Below are 17,993 nucleotides of genomic sequence, written 5' to 3'. Positions count from 1 at the left end.
ATGCTAGGTTCCCACTGCCGATCAAACCAGCCCGACCAAGCCCGATCAAGCTATTTTGGCCTGGTCGGGCTCGGTCGGCAAGGGCGATCGGGGTCGGTCTACCTTGATCGGTATCGATCTGGCTTCCTACACGACATTTTTTGGCATGCCAAAAAATATCGTGTAGGAGTCGTGAAGGCAAGCCATCGTACAGCGATCGTGTACTGATCGAGTAGAGATCGAGTTGATCGAAAATCGATCGTGTAGAGGTCTAGTTAGGTCGGGGTGGATTTTTTCCGCCGATCACTACCCGATCATCTCGATTCACACACAACTTCTACACGATTGGTTCCCGATCAACTCGATCAACAACTCAACTGCTTCACGATCGATACATGTCTGCCCTGAACACTTACTCGACCGAACTCGCTCACTTCTCGACTGCTTTACGATCACGTCCCAATCACTTCCCGACCGCACTCGATCTTTCGGATCGCAACTCAACCAAGGGCAAAGACACAATTACGTGCTGATCTTATCACATTTTCTTCGTACCAGTAGGCCTATTATTGATATTAAAATTAATCAGTTCTGGAATTGGGAGTGATAACAGGCGACTACTTGCAGCTCTTCACATACTCCAACATGCCGCGTAGAACTAAACGTAAAGCTGCGACAGCTGCTGATACAGATGATGGCAATGAATCGACATCTTCAACATCTTCAGTCACAAGGCCCGAAGAGCGTACAGCAGCACCTCAAACCAAAGGCTCCCCTGCCAAACACACCCGAAGACAAGAGCACATGAAAAGAAGTGTCAGTGCTACTGCTGCGTCATCTGATGTGACTGAAAGTGAAAATGTAGCTACAACCTCGGCCATCTCACCTCCTGTAGAAATCCCTCCACTGGCGTAAATCCCGGGGGGATGGGGGATATATCCCCCCACTTTTTGAGGAGGGGGGATGGCCTGTACAAACATCCCCCACTTTTTTACGGAAGAAATGAAAAAAAAATCACAAGAGATAATTGTTTTGTTGGTGAAAATTCTTCCTAAAATACCGCTTAATAAATAAAACAATATCATTGGATCATAAAATGCAAATAAAGAGCCAGTTCACCATTTGCAAACGAATTACTTTTGTCCTTATTATAACATTGAAGAGAAACCCCCGTTTCTTCCAATTCATCAATGTTGGGGTTTTGGGGGGAGGGATTAAGATGGAATGTCAAAACATTTTGAATGTAATCTCTAATAAAACCGTTAAACCATAATGGGGTAAAAAAGATAACAATATCGGAGGGGTATTTGCCATATGGACATACAGTGGCGTAACTACCGGGGGGGGGGGGCATGGGGGGCACATGCAGCCCCCCCAAAAAAAAAAAACGGGGAAAATGAGAAATGAGGGAGAAAGGAAGAGAAACGTAGTGGGAAAGAAGAAAATATAATTCATTATAATGTTATATTATAATTATTTATGTTACATTACATAAGAAACATTTTTATCATAACTTCATGAAATATAATTTGCCCAGGGCCTACGTCTTCATTGTTCCTGGTGCTCGCATTGTCTGTTTAACAAGATATGTAATCCTGTTGTACTAAAACATCACGTTTTCAAGTCAATATAAACCAAATATATTTTCTAGCACTTAAGTTATCATATATTGACATATGCTTCTTTTACATGACTCAAAAAGTGATATAAACATTTCCTGTCCGTGATTACGTTCGCATTAGTGGATTGGTGAGATATGTCTGCTCTTCGTGAATTCCTAAAATCAGTCCTTAAAATGTCCCTTCTTCTGATCTGAATATGAAAAAGTTTCAGCTCGCGCTTCGCGCTCGCATCATTTGGTTAATGAAATACCTATATGGTCCTAGTTAATTCCTACAAAGAAACCTTTGAATGCCCCACTTCAGGTCTGAATTATCTAAATTTTCAGCACGCGCTTCGCGCTGGCAATATTTGATTGGTGAAATGCGTATGATAATCATGATTGCAATGACTACGAAGAGTGTTTCATGTGTTCAGATGTAATTCTAATAAAATCAGCAAGCGCTTGGCACTCGCATTAGATGACTATGGTGAGATATGCATACTCTTAATGGATTCCTAAAATATATTCCTTAAAATCTCGCTGTTTGTGGTCAAAATATAAGAAAATTTCAGCTCGCATTGTTTAGCAAGACAGGTACCTATCATGATTACATAAATTTGATTATAATGTCCCTTTTTAGGTGTGAATATAAAAAAATCAGCTCGCGCTTCGCGCGCTCACTCAGTGATTCAAAAAATTTGCTGGTGCCCCCACAATGCCGTGACCCACGGAACGCCAGTGTGGACATATCAATGACAATTCCTTGCATATCTAAAAACATGATTGCAAAAAATGCCAAAATATTTCAGTCATCCCCCAACCCATCAACACGGATTTACGCCAGTGAATCCCTCGGTTGACCAGAAAAAAACGAACGTGCAGCAATCTCTTTTCGAACAAGTTGATCTGCTTGGGTCTAGATTGTGTAGAGATCGGATGGACGTCCAGCTAGTCTAGTAGGGATCGCGTTGGGATCGTATGTAGATCGGAATGATCGAGAAGAGATCTAAGTAGTGGTCGACTGTACGTCGTGAAGGAGTCGTGAATGGTCGAATATGGGTCGTGAATGGTCAAATAGCGGTCGGGAAGAGCTCGTGTTTAGGCATGTGGTCGGGATTGGTCGGGGAAAAAACGGGTGATCGGGCTTGGTTGGGTTGGTTTGATCGGCAGTGGGAACCTAGCATTAAACAAATACTGTAAGGTTCATATAGTAAACAGCGTTCTATAAAATCTTAAACAGCGTTTTTACTGTGTAAATAAACCATTATCAAATCGAGATCTACAGAAATCATTTGCGCAGAACACACTTGCGTTCCAATTTATGTAGTCCTATGTTAGTGTGTGGGTGTTTGGGAGACTTTTCCCTTTTTTCAGGTTGACAAATATTTCCTCCCAAACTAAACGGGTTTGACTGAAATCCCCAAATATGCAAATTCATTCTTTATTTACGTGTGTGTAGGCAATGGGTATGCCACCGCCACAAACCGCCCTCAGTCTGTTAAAATCAAATTCATTAGTGTAATGATGGGATATACAGTCAAAAAAATCAAGGACAACAAAGAGGAACGAAGAAGTGATGGTAGAAACAATAAAAAAGAACCTTGGCAAGAAAGAATGAGGAAGGGTAGGAAGAAGAAGAAGAAGAAGAAAAGGAAGAAGAAGAAGAAGAAAAAGAAAGGATGAAGAAGAAGATCAAGAAGAAGAAGACAAATGACAAAAGAGAAGTATCACGGAAACGAAACACTTCCTCCCAATCGGTCATTTTGAAAAAAAGAAGTAAAGAAATAACCGTATTTTGTTTGAAAAACCGTCAAAATAATCACGGTTATTCATACGTTATTCTTTAATGCGATAAACACAAAACACCAAAGAAGTTAAAGGCTGTACAGTGACTGTAAACGCTACGCTGGGAAGTCTGGCGGCAAGATGCCAGGAATTTATAATGAATACAGTAAACTAATATTGTTATATACTACTACTACTACTACTACTACTACTACTACTACTACTACTACTACTACTACTTCTACTACTACTACTACTACTACTACTACTACTACTACTACTACTACTACTACTACTACTACTACTACTACTACTACTACTACTACTACTACTTCTACTATTACCACTACTACTACTACTACTACTACATCTATGTATGATAGTAACTCACTATTCATTTGGTCTGAAGTCATCTACGTCATCTGTACCATCCCAGGTTGCCGGTTCGAATCCCTCTAGATCATTTGACGGGGCTCTTCTCTCTCGTTGTTGTCTAAACCATTATGATTAGAAAAATAAAACAACAACCAAGATTGATGAAGAAATACCACGATTACTGATTATCAATATATATTTCATGCGTGACCATGATTATTGCTTTTTAGCAGACATCTTGGACTGCTGGCCTGAAAATTGGTAATATTTTTCTTTTTCAAAATTAAAATTCTGCAACATGCTTGCAGCATCCTCCCCGATGTTGATGTTCCCAACAATACTTTTTTAAAAAAAGTTTATTAACAAAACAGAGTAACTCTTAATCTACCTGTATTAACGTCTTGAATATTGGCGATTGAGCAAGTATCTATAAGTATCTATTGGCAGATATTTTTTTCAGGAAAACTCTCTAGAGTCCTCGCGAAAACATTGTCGTTATAATCATTACAGTCGAAGTATGATTATTGACAAACCCCAAAATGTAATACAGTGATAAATTGCTAACACAGAGCTCGCTACCCCCCCCCCCAAAAAAAAGGGGTATAGGGAAGAGATGGGCAAGAGATGATAAATGGATGAAGATAAGAAAAATACCACTGAGAAAAGGCCAGTCTAAAGGCGACCGCACACCTTACGATTGGTCTACGACCCGATTTCAGAATAAAATGTAGTAGAATTTGATGCTAACATTGAGACTTGGAATATCTTACTGTGTTATATTCTAAATCATCGTACGAATACCTATGTTCAAATGTGTGACTATGCTATCATCCCTCTTAGAATAAAAGCGAATTTAATATCTAGTCGTAATGACGTCATAGCAGTCGTACGATTGGCTACGATTTGAGACTAATTTGGCCTTTACTCCGAAATTAAGGCTTGCAATGTTTCAAAATGGTTATATTATTAGTATTCTTTCAATTAATTTAAACCTCAAATAAAATGACATGTTCCATTCACATTTTCAGAAAATGAGCAAAATGCAATTTGTTCCGAAATCGGATCGCGAACAGTCGTAAGGTGTGCGGTGGCCTTAAACGTCATGTATATCTTATGTTTGATTATCCCCCAAAAAATATTACTACCAAAATCATTAGGGTTAAAATAGTGATTTAGCCATACTTGTTTATTCATCTTAATGTTTGCTATAATGTTGAAATAAACGCAGTGACGTCACATTTGAAATACTTTTCTTGAATATTTCGCAGCCACAATCGCGTTTTTGTCGTTAAAAAGGTTTTTATTGAACTGCATGTATATTTATTTACCTTTTTTTGCTTTTGGACATTGGAAGCGACGAGGGAGAAAAAAGGGATTTAGTTTTTCCTTCTTTCTTTCCGATGATGTTAAAATCTACCAAAGTACAAATCCCTGTTACTATCATTGAAATCATAGCAAAAACAAACAGACGTGTATCCCAATTTCCAACGAAACCTCTCAAATGTTACCAATTTTTGCACAAAGGTTGCGACTCCTCCAGCGCCGGATAGGCGAGTTTGGGGTGTAATTATTATGATATGATGATGTGTGTGGGATAACAATTATGATTTGTTTTCTTCAAATCAAACCTGCAATTATTGTCTGATAAAAGAAAACAAATATAAGCAATAATAGAAACGAGACACTAATTTACACTGACATGCTAAAACCTTACGACGAATGACTATATTGAGTGTTTGGTATCAATGAATTTAAATAAAACATGGTTTCATATAAAAAAAATGGAATGTTTTTATAACCCAATTCAAAAGAAACAGAGAAGATGGATAATACATGCAAAATAGTGACGAAATGGAATAGTATTAAATAACCCACTTATCATCAAGAGACGTAGTGAAGGTGGGTTGATAATCCATAATAATCCATAAATTTTATTGTTCGAAAGAGACATTAAATGAAATACTACGAAAATTTGCTTTGCCCAATTGATCGTGGGCCCGGCAGCCGCTGAGCAGCACCAGATCGACAAGGCTCTATCCCTCCCGTCTTTTAGCGTCTTTTGGTCTGACGCGGCCGGGGTTTGAACCCCCTACCTCCCTGTTGTGAGACGGACGCTCTACCAACTGAGCCAACACACCGGTTAATGTGTTTAAGACATGTAAGGATAGAAAATAGAGATGAAATGCTTTAGCTTTAAGAAACCTTTGTATGCCTTGAATCCCAGTTAGCTACAAACTAGTTAGCTATTTGTTTTACGATCTTAATTTAACAAATTTTACCTTACTTCAAACACGAAAAGTGTATGAACAAAACAGTCAATAACCTTTCTCAATAAATTGTTAAGATATGTTGTCAAGAATGTCTAAAATTAATAGCTTAAAGCTTGTGTATAGTTTTGGTAAATCCACCAAAATGCACCTATCACTATTCCAATTCATTGCTAGCTAATTTGAATGGATATTCTCTATAACAATTATGATGTGGAGGATATGAAATGAAAATGTGTTTTACAGGATAAATTTTGCGATTTTACATGGAAATTTAACTTCATCGGGTCACCCGATCAAATTAAATTATCTGTGTGTTTTTGTCTATCAATTAAATCCTATTCCAAATCATGGAATGGGTTGAAACTTTCAAGATATGTTCTTTGTCTGTAACTTTTGAATATCTAATCACTAAATTTATTAGATAAGTGCTTGATTGTCCATTTTTAAATTTAAAACAAGCATCGCCGAGAGAGGGCGCTATATATCCAATATTTGAATATTTGAAATTTTCTCAGAGAAGTGTAGTTGGAAAAATATCTAACGGTCTCTAAGCTTCAGTAAGACTGTCATATTAGATGATATTCGATTATCAATCACATTATTGACCCTTTACCAAAGCTATACACAGGCTTTAATACTTTTTCAAAAATCACACGGATACGTTCATTTTCGCGTACATAAATAAAAATAATCACTCTTTTAAAAGAGAAGGAATGAAGTGTCTGGAATATATTTTTTTTGCTTTCTTGTCAAATAATGGTTCATAGAACTTTCTGATATGGAGCAATATTTTCAAAGAAATTATATTTGGAGGCCAATACTTTGCTGTATACCTTCTTAGAATCAAGGCTTTGGGGTAAATTGCAAATCCTAATTCGAAGCTTTGTGAAGTTGGGCTTTTCCTTTAAAATAGCTTTTTGTATCTTTGAGTGCAGAAAGCTGATTTAAATTCAACGAGAATTTCGATTTTTCTACACGGATACTTATAAGGATTTTCAACTCATCACATTTCTTTTTTCTTTTCAAAAAGCTTTACTTTCAGATGAAAGAAAACAGTGCACTCAGAATATCAAAACAAATTTTCTGAAAAGAATGTTTCTCAAAATAAACTGCTACTACCTCATTTAAAGATGTTAAGCATATTATACACAGACTTGTCATGAATAAACTTTATTTGGACAAATACCCTTTTTACACAGGCTAAAATTTCCTTAACCCCGTACTACAGTGCGTATCAAAAAAAACGGGACAGATTTGAAAAGTCTATAAAAATTTTTTTTCAAATAATGATGTCTATATTTTGGTGTTGATAGATGCTCTAAGGTCTTATCTTTGAAATGCAATTTTAAAAAATGAATTTTATTCATGCTTGAGCGAACACGGGACGTTTTTGTTGGGGGTTCAAAAAGAGGCTTGCGCCAGAATTGCAGAATATGTGTAATACAATGATCAGACTTCTTGCTAATCAGGAGACTTCCTCTTGACCTTTTCATTATCTGTGCCACAATTTTCGAATTATGCTGTCAAATTTCATTTACAAAGTTATTTATTTAATTGAATTATTTTGTTTTTTCATTTAAACTTCTCTTACCTTTAATTTTCCTTCATAGGTAACTGAGAAAGGAAGATTTTTTTGTCAACCCAAGCAAGAAGATTTGAATTATTAATTTGGAAAACTTGTGATTATTCAAATCGTTTTATTATGTGAAACAAATAATGTTATGTACCTTTAAAAGACATGAATCTATTTTTCAAGGGGTCATTAATTCCTTGACCAAGTTTAATTGCTTGACAGGAAACACAGGAAGGGATTCATGTTTTCAATGACAATGGTGTATTGAGTCAATTTTGAGGGAGCTAGATATGGCAGATCGGGTAAAATGTATTAAAAAGTTGTGAGCGAGCGAAGTGAGCACGCAAATATTCCCACTTTTTTAATTACAATATCAAATTTTGTGATAGATTTTGACATAATATTCAGAAAATGATATCATATTTTACTTTCTATCTTTCCTTATTTCCTGTCCACGTTTTTTCTTGGTCATGATTTTTTTTAATTGAGGGGGGGGGGGTAGCAACCCGAGCGCCCGCCCATCTGTGTGGCTTTGTTCAAAAGGCACGACAACCTTTGTAGCACATAATGAAAAGATTTGAGAAAAAATCCATGCTCTCCCATAATTTGGTTGAAAAAAAAATTTAGCTTGAAGAAGGAATATCCAAAGTTAACAGAGAGCATATTAAAAAGAAATAACAGAATAATTCAAGCAAATAAATAGATCTGAAAATGAATTTTGACCGCATGATTTGAAAATTATGGCAAAGATAATAAAAAAGGTTAAGAGGAAGTCTGCTAATTAGCAAGAAGTCCGAACATCATATTACTCATATTCTGCAATTCTGGCGCAAGCCTCTTTTTGAACCCCCAACAAAAACGTCCCGTGTTCGCTCAAGCATGAACGAAACTAAATTTTTTTGATAGCATTTGAAAGACAAGACCTTAGAGCACCTATTAACACCAAAATATAGACATAATAATTTGAAACTAAAATTTTATAGACTTTTCAAATCTGTCCCGTTTTTTTTTGATACGCACTGTATAGGTGGGGCTAAATTGCCATTTAGCCCCACCTATAGTACGGGGATAAGCTTAGTCCACTTTCTTTTTACACAGCATTTTTGCAAAGTGGGCTAACCCCACCTATAGTACGGGATTATTTGGCCCTGCAAAAAAGCAGGGTTATCCCAGCCGTTGCGGTGCAAAGAGCGATAGTACGGGGTTAGGATTGCTAGTGTAAAACAAAAGTGGGCTAAGCTTAACCCCGTACTATAGGTGGGGCTAAATGGCAATTTAGCCCCACCTATAGTACGGGGTTAAGGAAATTTTAGCGTGTGTAAAAAGGGTACGAGTGAAGTACTTGTACTACGAATGATCGACAAAAACCACTAGTCCGGGGTTAGCGAGTTTCGTGTGTGAAAAGCAAGCATTCCTTATCCGGGGTTAGCAATAACAATTTGGCATGTGTGAAAAGGAAAAAAAAATAGTACGGGGTTAAGGATAGTAAGGGGTTAGCGATAGTCCGGGGCTAAGAAAATCCTGTGTAAAAAGGGTATTAGTGGATCTACGTAACAGAAAAGTTGAATAATTTAGGATTTCTAGAATCCGATGAGGGAAATATTTCATATAAAAAATATTGTTACGGAAATTCGAATCGGAACATTCTTTTTAAAGATCACTTGATACCATCTTAAAAATGGGAAAAAAAAAGATCAAGGAAGAACTCCGTTAAGTATCTCGCCAGCGATTTATTCTGAACCGACCACATGGAATAACTTCAGTTGCCTATAATCATAAGAGCTGTTAGTGACAAAGGACCCCTCGGTAGACCAGCAGCACCATGATTGATGCTGCTGGGTAGGTCCATTCTCCCGTTTTTATTTATCAATTCACATGTATCATTTTGTATGTATTGTTATCTGTGTTTTTTTTAACGGAAATAAATTCAATTCAATTCACTTCAAATCCTCAGTTGAAAATTCTACATGTTCTACGCGAGAAAACGAGTTGCGTTTGATGGTGAGGGTGATATTTTGAATGAAGCAAGTTTCACACTGTGGCTACCACTGTGGTGTGGATGTCACAGTGGTGTTGGTATAGTAGACTATGGTGGATACGTGATTCACACTGTTGAAATGCTCAAATTTAAGAGTGTGAAGGGGAATTCACACTGTGCTCCACACTGTGAATACACACTGTAAAAACTGCGGTGTTAAAACTGACACAAATTGGTGTTAATAGAGGACCACACCCTGAGGTGTCAAAATCACACCCTATTGATTAAACATAACACCAAAGAGTGTAAATGTCACTACAAAAGGTGTTGTAATAACACCTATAGGTGTAAAACTAACACCACCAATTTAACACAGGTGTAAAATAACTGGTGTGGTCATCTATGTACGCCGGTTAACACCAATTTTTGCAGTGCACTGTGGCACACACTGTGGGACACTGTGTTTATTGCCAGAAGGGAGCCATGCTACTATTGCGTAGATTCATGTTGTCCTAACAATTATTTCAAAGTAATGTAGATGGATGCAACAACTCTAAATTTAAGACGGCTGCACCCTGGAAATTGTCATCAAAATATCTTAATAAAAAACAACAAAATCAATTTTAAATATAGAATGGTGTGATTTTTGAAAGATGGCGACGCTATTTAATCACTCACTCAGAGTACGGACGTCTTGCCCACGGAATTTTGTTAAAATACCTTCAATAAAAAAAAACATTTAAAAAATCGTAATTTTCAATTTGGAGAACTGTGAATTTTTCAACTTGGAGTAGTCTACTTACGGAAGCACATCTGCGGCTGAAGCCAAGCCTAATAGCACTGCCGCGAAGACGGCTGAAAATACAACTATGGATGACTGCATGATAATGTCGAAGGCAAACCTGTAGAAATATAAAGAAGGATGCAAAAAAATGAATTAAACATTCCATCATCTCTCCGGATGTAACTGGCATACACGATCCTATCAACCAATCAAGCTTTAATGTTAAATATTATGTTGCAGCACCATTTTATATAATGTCCATTATGTTTATTTTATATGTATTTCCCCGTGTTATATACTTCTATATTGTGTTATCTACTTCATTGTATTCATATAATGATATTGTTAAAATGCATGGCTAAACTTTAGTGATTCCCAAAACTTAACTTACAACATATTTTATTGACTGGCACATTGACCTATTATCATCCACCAAATATAGACCATGTTAAGGGCATGTGTGTAACATTTACATATATCGGCTTCACAAACGATCATGTTTGATGCCAATCAAATCTGAAGGAAATAACGTATCGTATTGTTAACATAGGTAAAGGTTACTTTGATAGAAACGCCAGAAACGGAAATCATAATAACCAAATATCAGGCAGTGCCGTGAGGTTTCTAATCAAATCTAGGAAACGTGAACGCGGTGAATCACCGTTCGTTTGAGCGGGAAAGACGCCGGGCCATTTAAATCAACGCTGCGAAGCCAACTCAAACAGGAATAATTTGTTTAAGGAACACAATTATGACGTCATCGTCTCCATGAATAGAAAATAATTATGATCGTGACCAATGGTGACCCCTTGGAAGTGATAGATTTTTTATTCGTATAAACCAACAACGAAAAATGAGTATGTGCTGTGTAGAAACCACGCTTTTGGTGGCATTTTTTAAGTGAGCAGAAGTCCAAAATGCTAATATCATGATTATTCTTGCAACAAATTCTTTTTTAAATAATTAATAGAAAACTGTCGGAACTCTACATAGTGTACTACTGTATATGGCGATGCTATACTCCAGCATATATCAAACGTCTAATTTACCAGAAATATGAGCGGATGCATCAACAGTCTCAAGGCTTCTTCTCTTTTTTTTGACGTTGGTTTTTCGTTCTTAACATATTCAAAATATATATAATGTTTTTTTTTTTACTTTGTTTCTTTTTTAATTTACATTTTGTCAAAACAAAAATCTATAGCGGATGAAATTTTGACGTATAGAGCTCAAGAAAATCCTCTGTCTCTTTATTCTTGGAATGGAATATCCTTCCTAATCCCACCCCTTTGAAATGTATCTTATCTTCAGATTTTGCATATAATTGACCCTATCAAACGAGGACGTCAGTTGATAAGAGACGCATTTTTAATTCGCAGATTTGAATAGCTTTATGAGAGTTAACCACAATATTCATTGATATATATATATATACTTTTTTTTACAGAACTTTTATACATTGGTCACATTTGATCTACGGCGGCCTTACGGCGAGTCGAAAACAGCCGTTTTATTAATTTCAATTCAAAACACCTGTATGTAGTTGGTACAAAAAGGTTAAAACGGCTGTTTTCGACTCGCCGTACGGCCGCCGTAGAGCAAATGTGACCAAGGTATTAACTACCATTTCGAATTGTCATTAATATTCATTCTCGGGGTCAGCGTTTACCTTCCCTCGAGGAAATTAATAAGATCATTTTAACGTCACTGTCACTATCAGCTAAGACGACGACAGCTTTCTTTTTCTTCGAATTTTCATTCGATTGATTTGATCCATAACAGATTTTCAAATTCTAAATCAATATTGTGAACTACGAGACCCTCAGACATGCAAATAAAAAAGTACATCAGAATTAAACAAAAATCTGTGTTCAATTGATATTGATCACGCCGCTCTTATGTCACTAATTTTCCATTAGAATGCTTTATACATTCCATGGCTATTTATCCGTACTCCCAGAGAAACTTAAGGTGCTACCGATTTGGCGATAAGTCGCTACATTTCTGGACATCACGATCGACCTATCCCGTTACGTGACTAGAAACATTCCCGTCTTTTATTTCTCTTAAAACACTTTCGTGCTTGTGTTTAACCGCCAGCTACTGAACAAATAACTGAGAAAAAATATCAACTACCAGAGCATGCTATGTTTAGGTCGATACACGGTGTCCATCGAAACACATTGATATTATAGGAGATTTTTCCCCTTATTTTATGCTGAAGTTACACTAACAACACGACCTCCAAATTGATTGAAATATTGTAATAATTTTGGTCGGTGTTTATCTTAAAGAAAGGTGGAAATTATGTTTGCTTCTTGAAAGCCAAAATTCGTTCATTTGAAGGCTCACTTATGGTTTTTGGTAGATGACGTCCCCGCTTGGTCGGTAAGACATCAGAAAATGTCCCCATAAGTGGTTCAACACACACTGACACTCACACGCGCGCGTGAAATCCTACAAATAACCAGAATTCTTGGTTTTGCTTGTTCATTTGTTGATAGAAGGTTGTATTTGCTTCCATTTAATATACAATTCTTAGTATTTCAGTCGGTAGGCTATTTAGTTTCGGAAACGATTTTAAGGAAATTGATATCTGACTGATGTTGCCGCACTGACTGACTATTGTACAGGTGTGTAATTCGATTCAATTTCATTTAATTTCCTGTCAAAATGAATACAACAAATGAAAAGGATCAAAAGATTTATTGTATATGAGATGAAATCTCTAGAAAAAAAGAGAAATAAGTCATGATGCATATCCATGTATTCATCGTTTTCTAGATAATTCACTGCGCTTCTCTTTGCATACAGAGGACACTGTGCAAGTTTATCATAGGAAAAAAATATGGCAATGATAGATTTGCATAGAGTTATAATTGATCGGATCGATCGTAACTCTTTGTAAGACGGACCCCTGGCATATTAGTGAAATAAGTCAACATCAGGAGGAAACCATTCCCTATTTTCTTTCGGGAAAAGAACGGAGCGGAAACCTGTACCGTAAGTACATTCGATTTAACAGGTTGAAATTATAATAGATGTATTTCAATAATAAAACATCCAGTCTCTGATTATTATCACACTTAGTCCTCTGATAACATTTCGATGTTATAGTTGTGTAGCGTTGTGGCCCAGTGGATTAGTCTTCGGACTTTGAAACAGAGGGTCGTGGGTTCGAATCCCAGCCATGGCGAAAATTCCTTCAGCAAGAAACTGATCCACAACGTGCTGCACTCAACCCAGGTGAGGTAAATGGGTACCGGTAGGAAGTAATTCCTTAAAAAGCTGTGTGCGCTTTGAACGCCTAGCTTAGCCGGGTAATAGGAGCGCCTTGAGCACCAAGCAAGGCGGATATGTGTGCAATATAAATACCCTATATTATATAACTCCTTTTTACTATTTGTATTAAAATAATTTTAATCAAGCTTTTTTGAATGGCGTTATGGAATATTAGAATAATTCAAAATTAAGCTATATCTGTTAAACAACAATATGCGAAGAGTGAATTCATAACTTAACAACAGATTCATATTTTCCGTTACATTAGGAACGGTCTGATTCTGATAACAGCTCAAGCGAAAGGTTACAGCAAAGCCATTTCGCTGATGTCATTTACCTTTTGCTTTCTGGGAAACGGCTAACAGACCAGAAGCGCCGTGGCCAGCGAAACTCTAACTTTACTGAAAATAACAAAACAATATCCGACGCGTAGGTAGTTCCTACAAAAAATCAATTCAAATTCAAGTAGCGTTTCCTGAAAGGCAAAGGGTTATTGTGTTGGCCTTTAACTTCTCTCCCCCTAAAGGAATTCAACAAGATTAAATCCTTGCCCTTGTTCAAATAAATCTTTGTCCTCATTTAAACAACACTGTAATGCACTTATCAAGACGGCGACACATCGTGCCATGATACGTGCATTTCTTCTCGAATATATTCCTTGAATTCTCTGTATTCATTCTTCGGCGCTATATGAAAGACCTTGCACTAGAGTGCTACTTTCTTTATACTTGCTCACATTAGGTTTTGTCTCCCTCACGATCCTATAGCATTAATACTTAATTTCACCGACACCCGACGACTCAAAAGTATTTTAAAATGATTATTTTCTTTCATCACTGGAAAGGGGAAGTATTACTGGTCCCAAGAATACCTTTCTTTTTTTTTCCAAATAGTGAATGATGTGGTTTACGGTACACCATGTGGAGGTGTTATAGAAACAGTGGATAGAAGAAGTGGATAGGCGAGAAAGTGGAGATTTGAGAATAGAGTATTCTTTCTTGAAAATAGTCCTGAAAAGGACTGTAAACCAGAAGGAATGTTCCTTCTGGTTTACAGGCCTTTTCAGGACTATTTTCAAGAAAGAATACTCTATTCTCAAATCTCCACTTTCTCGCCTATCCACTTCTTCTCTTCTTCTATCCACTGTTTCTATAACACTCCACATGGTGTACCGTAAACCACATCAGCAATTGTACATGCCACCATGCAAACCTTCAAACAACATCTGAAATAGTGAATGAGGCTTGCAGAAATCAGCTCTCAGAAATGATGTTTAATCCATATTTCCGCGAACGGTCTTTCGTCGAGCTAACATTTATGAGTACCAGCTACGTACTGAAATTGGTGGTTTGGCGGCTGTTTTCGAGTCGCCGTACGGCTGCCGTAGGGGAAATGTAAGGTGTAAGTTTCAGTAAAGATCGGTATATCCGTAAGGTGCAGTGGTCGAGTGGTCTTATATATGCATGACTATACACATGCAATTTCGGGGTTCGAACCTCGGTCAAAGTACCTAGTGCCTTAACGTTTGAGCAGACTACGGGCATTTTCACACGCGAATCTTGAATCATCATTGTAATGATAACTGCTATTCGTCTTTTAAAATAGAATCATCGGACCTTTCACACGCTCACTCGAAAACATTGATTTGAATTCGAATTCTCGAGCGAAGGCCTTGGTGACTTGTCAATCAAAGCACTGCATCGCAAATACTATACGATGAATACATGACAATTGTATTATCTACGGAAATGCCTTAAAGGTCACGTAAGCCCCCTCCCCCCAAAAAAAAAAAATGTTTTAGAGGTCAAGCCTTTCACACGCAAATTCGTACCGTAATTTTTAGCGAAACTCAACTAGAATTCACCTCCGGAGTAGAATTTGAACTCGACGTGATCTTAATTAGTGTTCGTGATTCTAATCATGTTCTAGTTTGGTTTCACACGTGCTAATAATTCGTCATTAGCCTTATTTTTTCACTGGAATGAAAGGGCGGTACATGATCCGGTTATAGAACAATGGTACTTGATTACATGTATGTGAATGAGCGAAACTGTACGCAATCACGGCTTTAGATTCACGATCTATTTCATCTCTTATGATCCGTAAAAATGAGACGAATTCTTCGCCGCCAACGATAAAATGGGATGATTGAACGCTTCATGTACGAGAAAGGATTGAAGATTAAATTTAGATACATTTTCATGAATATAATCAACAGCAATACAAAAGAACAATGCTTCTATAATATATCAGCTTATTTATGATATGAACTATACAGTCTGGTTTTCTATCCCCTTTCCTTTCGACGAGGCCTCCATCACTTTCAAGCTCCAAGCTTAAGATGGAGGTCTCCCACATTTCTTTATATATATATATAGATATATATATGTTCAGTAATTAAAGAAATATGTTTGTATAAATATAATTTTCACAGTACAGTTGATATTTTATAATGATTTATGTACATTATTCATTATGTTTGAAAAATATTTGCCTATTATGTAATATTGAAAAAAAATATTATACTTGTATATACTTTGTTTTGAAATGTGGAAATAAAATAAATCAAATCAACTAGAAATAAGTATGTTTGCAGTGATTGCTGAAATATTCGGCTAGTTATTGAAAGGGTGAATTTCCCCATACGTTATTTTTTCACTATTACAAATTAGATAACGAAATTCAAGGATTGGAAAAAAACTAAAAAATATAATCATTCAAAATATAATCGTGATTATATAGAGAATTAGAGGTGGTTTAAGATCCCCATCTATATTTTATCTTAGCATGGGTAAAATGGAATACCGTCCAATGGTATGTTTGTGTATTCATGAATATAGAAGCTATCCCCTTAAAAAATAGAAATATCCAATAACTTGCATAACTAATCAACACATTTTGCATTTTAAACAATTAGAGTATTAAACTGTTGTATGAATTTTGATATAAATAAATGAATAAATGAATAGACAAATATATATTATATATATATATATATATATATATATATATATATATATATATATATATATATATTATATATATATATATATATATATATATATATATAAACATATATATAAAGAGGTAGTTGCACATTGCACGCTATTCTCATCCTATAGATGTAATATATATGTTCATAAGACTTACAATATCAAAGCAAAGAAAATCAAATTGTTGATCCCTGAGAAGCAGCGAGAAGCAAGCCCGGAAAGGCAGGGGAGGAGGAAGGAGAGGGGGGGGGGGGTAATCATATAAGCCAGTTCACTGTTAGCTGATGATCAACTTTTCTCAAATGACCTTTGCGATTTTTTCATTAGGATGAGCACTAACATTTTCAAATGAAGATGTTGCGTAAGTTTTCCCGACAAAGCACTCAAATTCTAAGAATGAAAGGCATTGTATAGAGCAGGTGACTAGAATAGTACAACAGGGGTAAAGGTTTTTGTTTTGTTGTCTGGCCTGGAACATTTTTGACTATAGTTTGGGCTACTGTCAAATACCAGTGATTAAGAAGACTTTGTTACTCTTCAGCTTGGATGTGATAAAATGAACATTTTGAAAGGAATACATGAATAATAATCAAATCACAAATGCCTATGTCAGCGAATTTGAAAACCAACTTCATGGTTTATCTCAAGTGCGCAGTTTACAACCGTGAACAGGTTTATTCACGTGCCGACGCCATATCTACTGTGCGTTCAAATTACCGGGAATACGAATGAAAGTACGCACTAAAACAGCTAAAGTGGAAGGGATTAGTTAACTACATTTAGCATGTTTTAAAAGTAATAGCTTGAGTTTCGTATGTATGTGATCCGTCAGAGAAAACATTGCATGAATAACAAATTAGGTTGAGAGCGAGGATACAGTCACATCAGCAAAAACCGACTCCAAACCGACCGATTGTGAGTAATTGGAAATAACGTAATAGATTCGTTCGTTCGGTGTCATTTCCGTGTAATTGTAACTGCGCGCGCTCAACAAGGGCTTGCCAATATTCATTCGATGTTGTATAAGGGAAAATACTGAAATTGGGTTTTTGAACAATCGGATTGTTTATCATTCTCGAGGAGGCGAAGCGAGCGGGCCGACCAAAGATTATTTCAAATAAATCACCGAATTTCAAAGAAATCACCGATTTCGTCCTAAAAGTAGCATTCAAAATACTATTATTCATGTTATTGTATTGATAATCATCCACTGGTTTTCGAATGCGTCATGATGTTAGTGTCAACATTTAGTGTGGAGACGCTCTCTACAACCATGGACCTACAACGACCAATTCCTTTGAAAATGGAAGTCAAATCACAAGGGAGAACTGAGAGGCTTTTGTCGAAAGTTAGTGGACCGGGACAGCAGTG

The 17,993-nt window shown here is 36.5% G+C and overlaps 1 protein-coding gene and 1 long non-coding RNA gene across 2 annotated transcripts in view; both read right to left on the bottom strand.

Annotated features, from left to right (window-relative positions):
* LOC121421915 overlaps window positions 1–626 on the bottom strand; it is an 11,984-nt gene extending 11,358 nt beyond the window's left edge. Inside the window, exon 1 of the mRNA XM_041616714.1 lies at window positions 605–626. Within this exon, the coding sequence (XP_041472648.1) occupies window positions 605–626 (22 nt within the window). The remainder of the gene's footprint in view (window positions 1–604) is intronic.
* A 3,112-nt stretch (window positions 627–3,738) lies between these two features.
* Window positions 3,739–17,993, bottom strand: part of LOC121421585 — a 31,424-nt gene continuing 17,169 nt past the window's right edge. Inside the window, exons 2-3 of the long non-coding RNA XR_005971005.1 lie at window positions 10,367–10,465; window positions 3,739–3,860 (exon numbers count right to left, since the gene is read on the bottom strand). This is a non-coding gene — a long non-coding RNA (uncharacterized LOC121421585). The remainder of the gene's footprint in view (window positions 3,861–10,366; window positions 10,466–17,993) is intronic.

The sequence above is a fragment of the Lytechinus variegatus genome, chromosome 9, assembly GCF_018143015.1.
Source record: "Lytechinus variegatus isolate NC3 chromosome 9, Lvar_3.0, whole genome shotgun sequence".
Lineage (NCBI taxonomy): Eukaryota > Metazoa > Echinodermata > Echinoidea > Temnopleuroida > Toxopneustidae > Lytechinus > Lytechinus variegatus.
The sequence above is the reverse complement of the archived record's forward strand: the minus strand, read 5'-3'. Positions and strand labels throughout refer to the sequence as shown.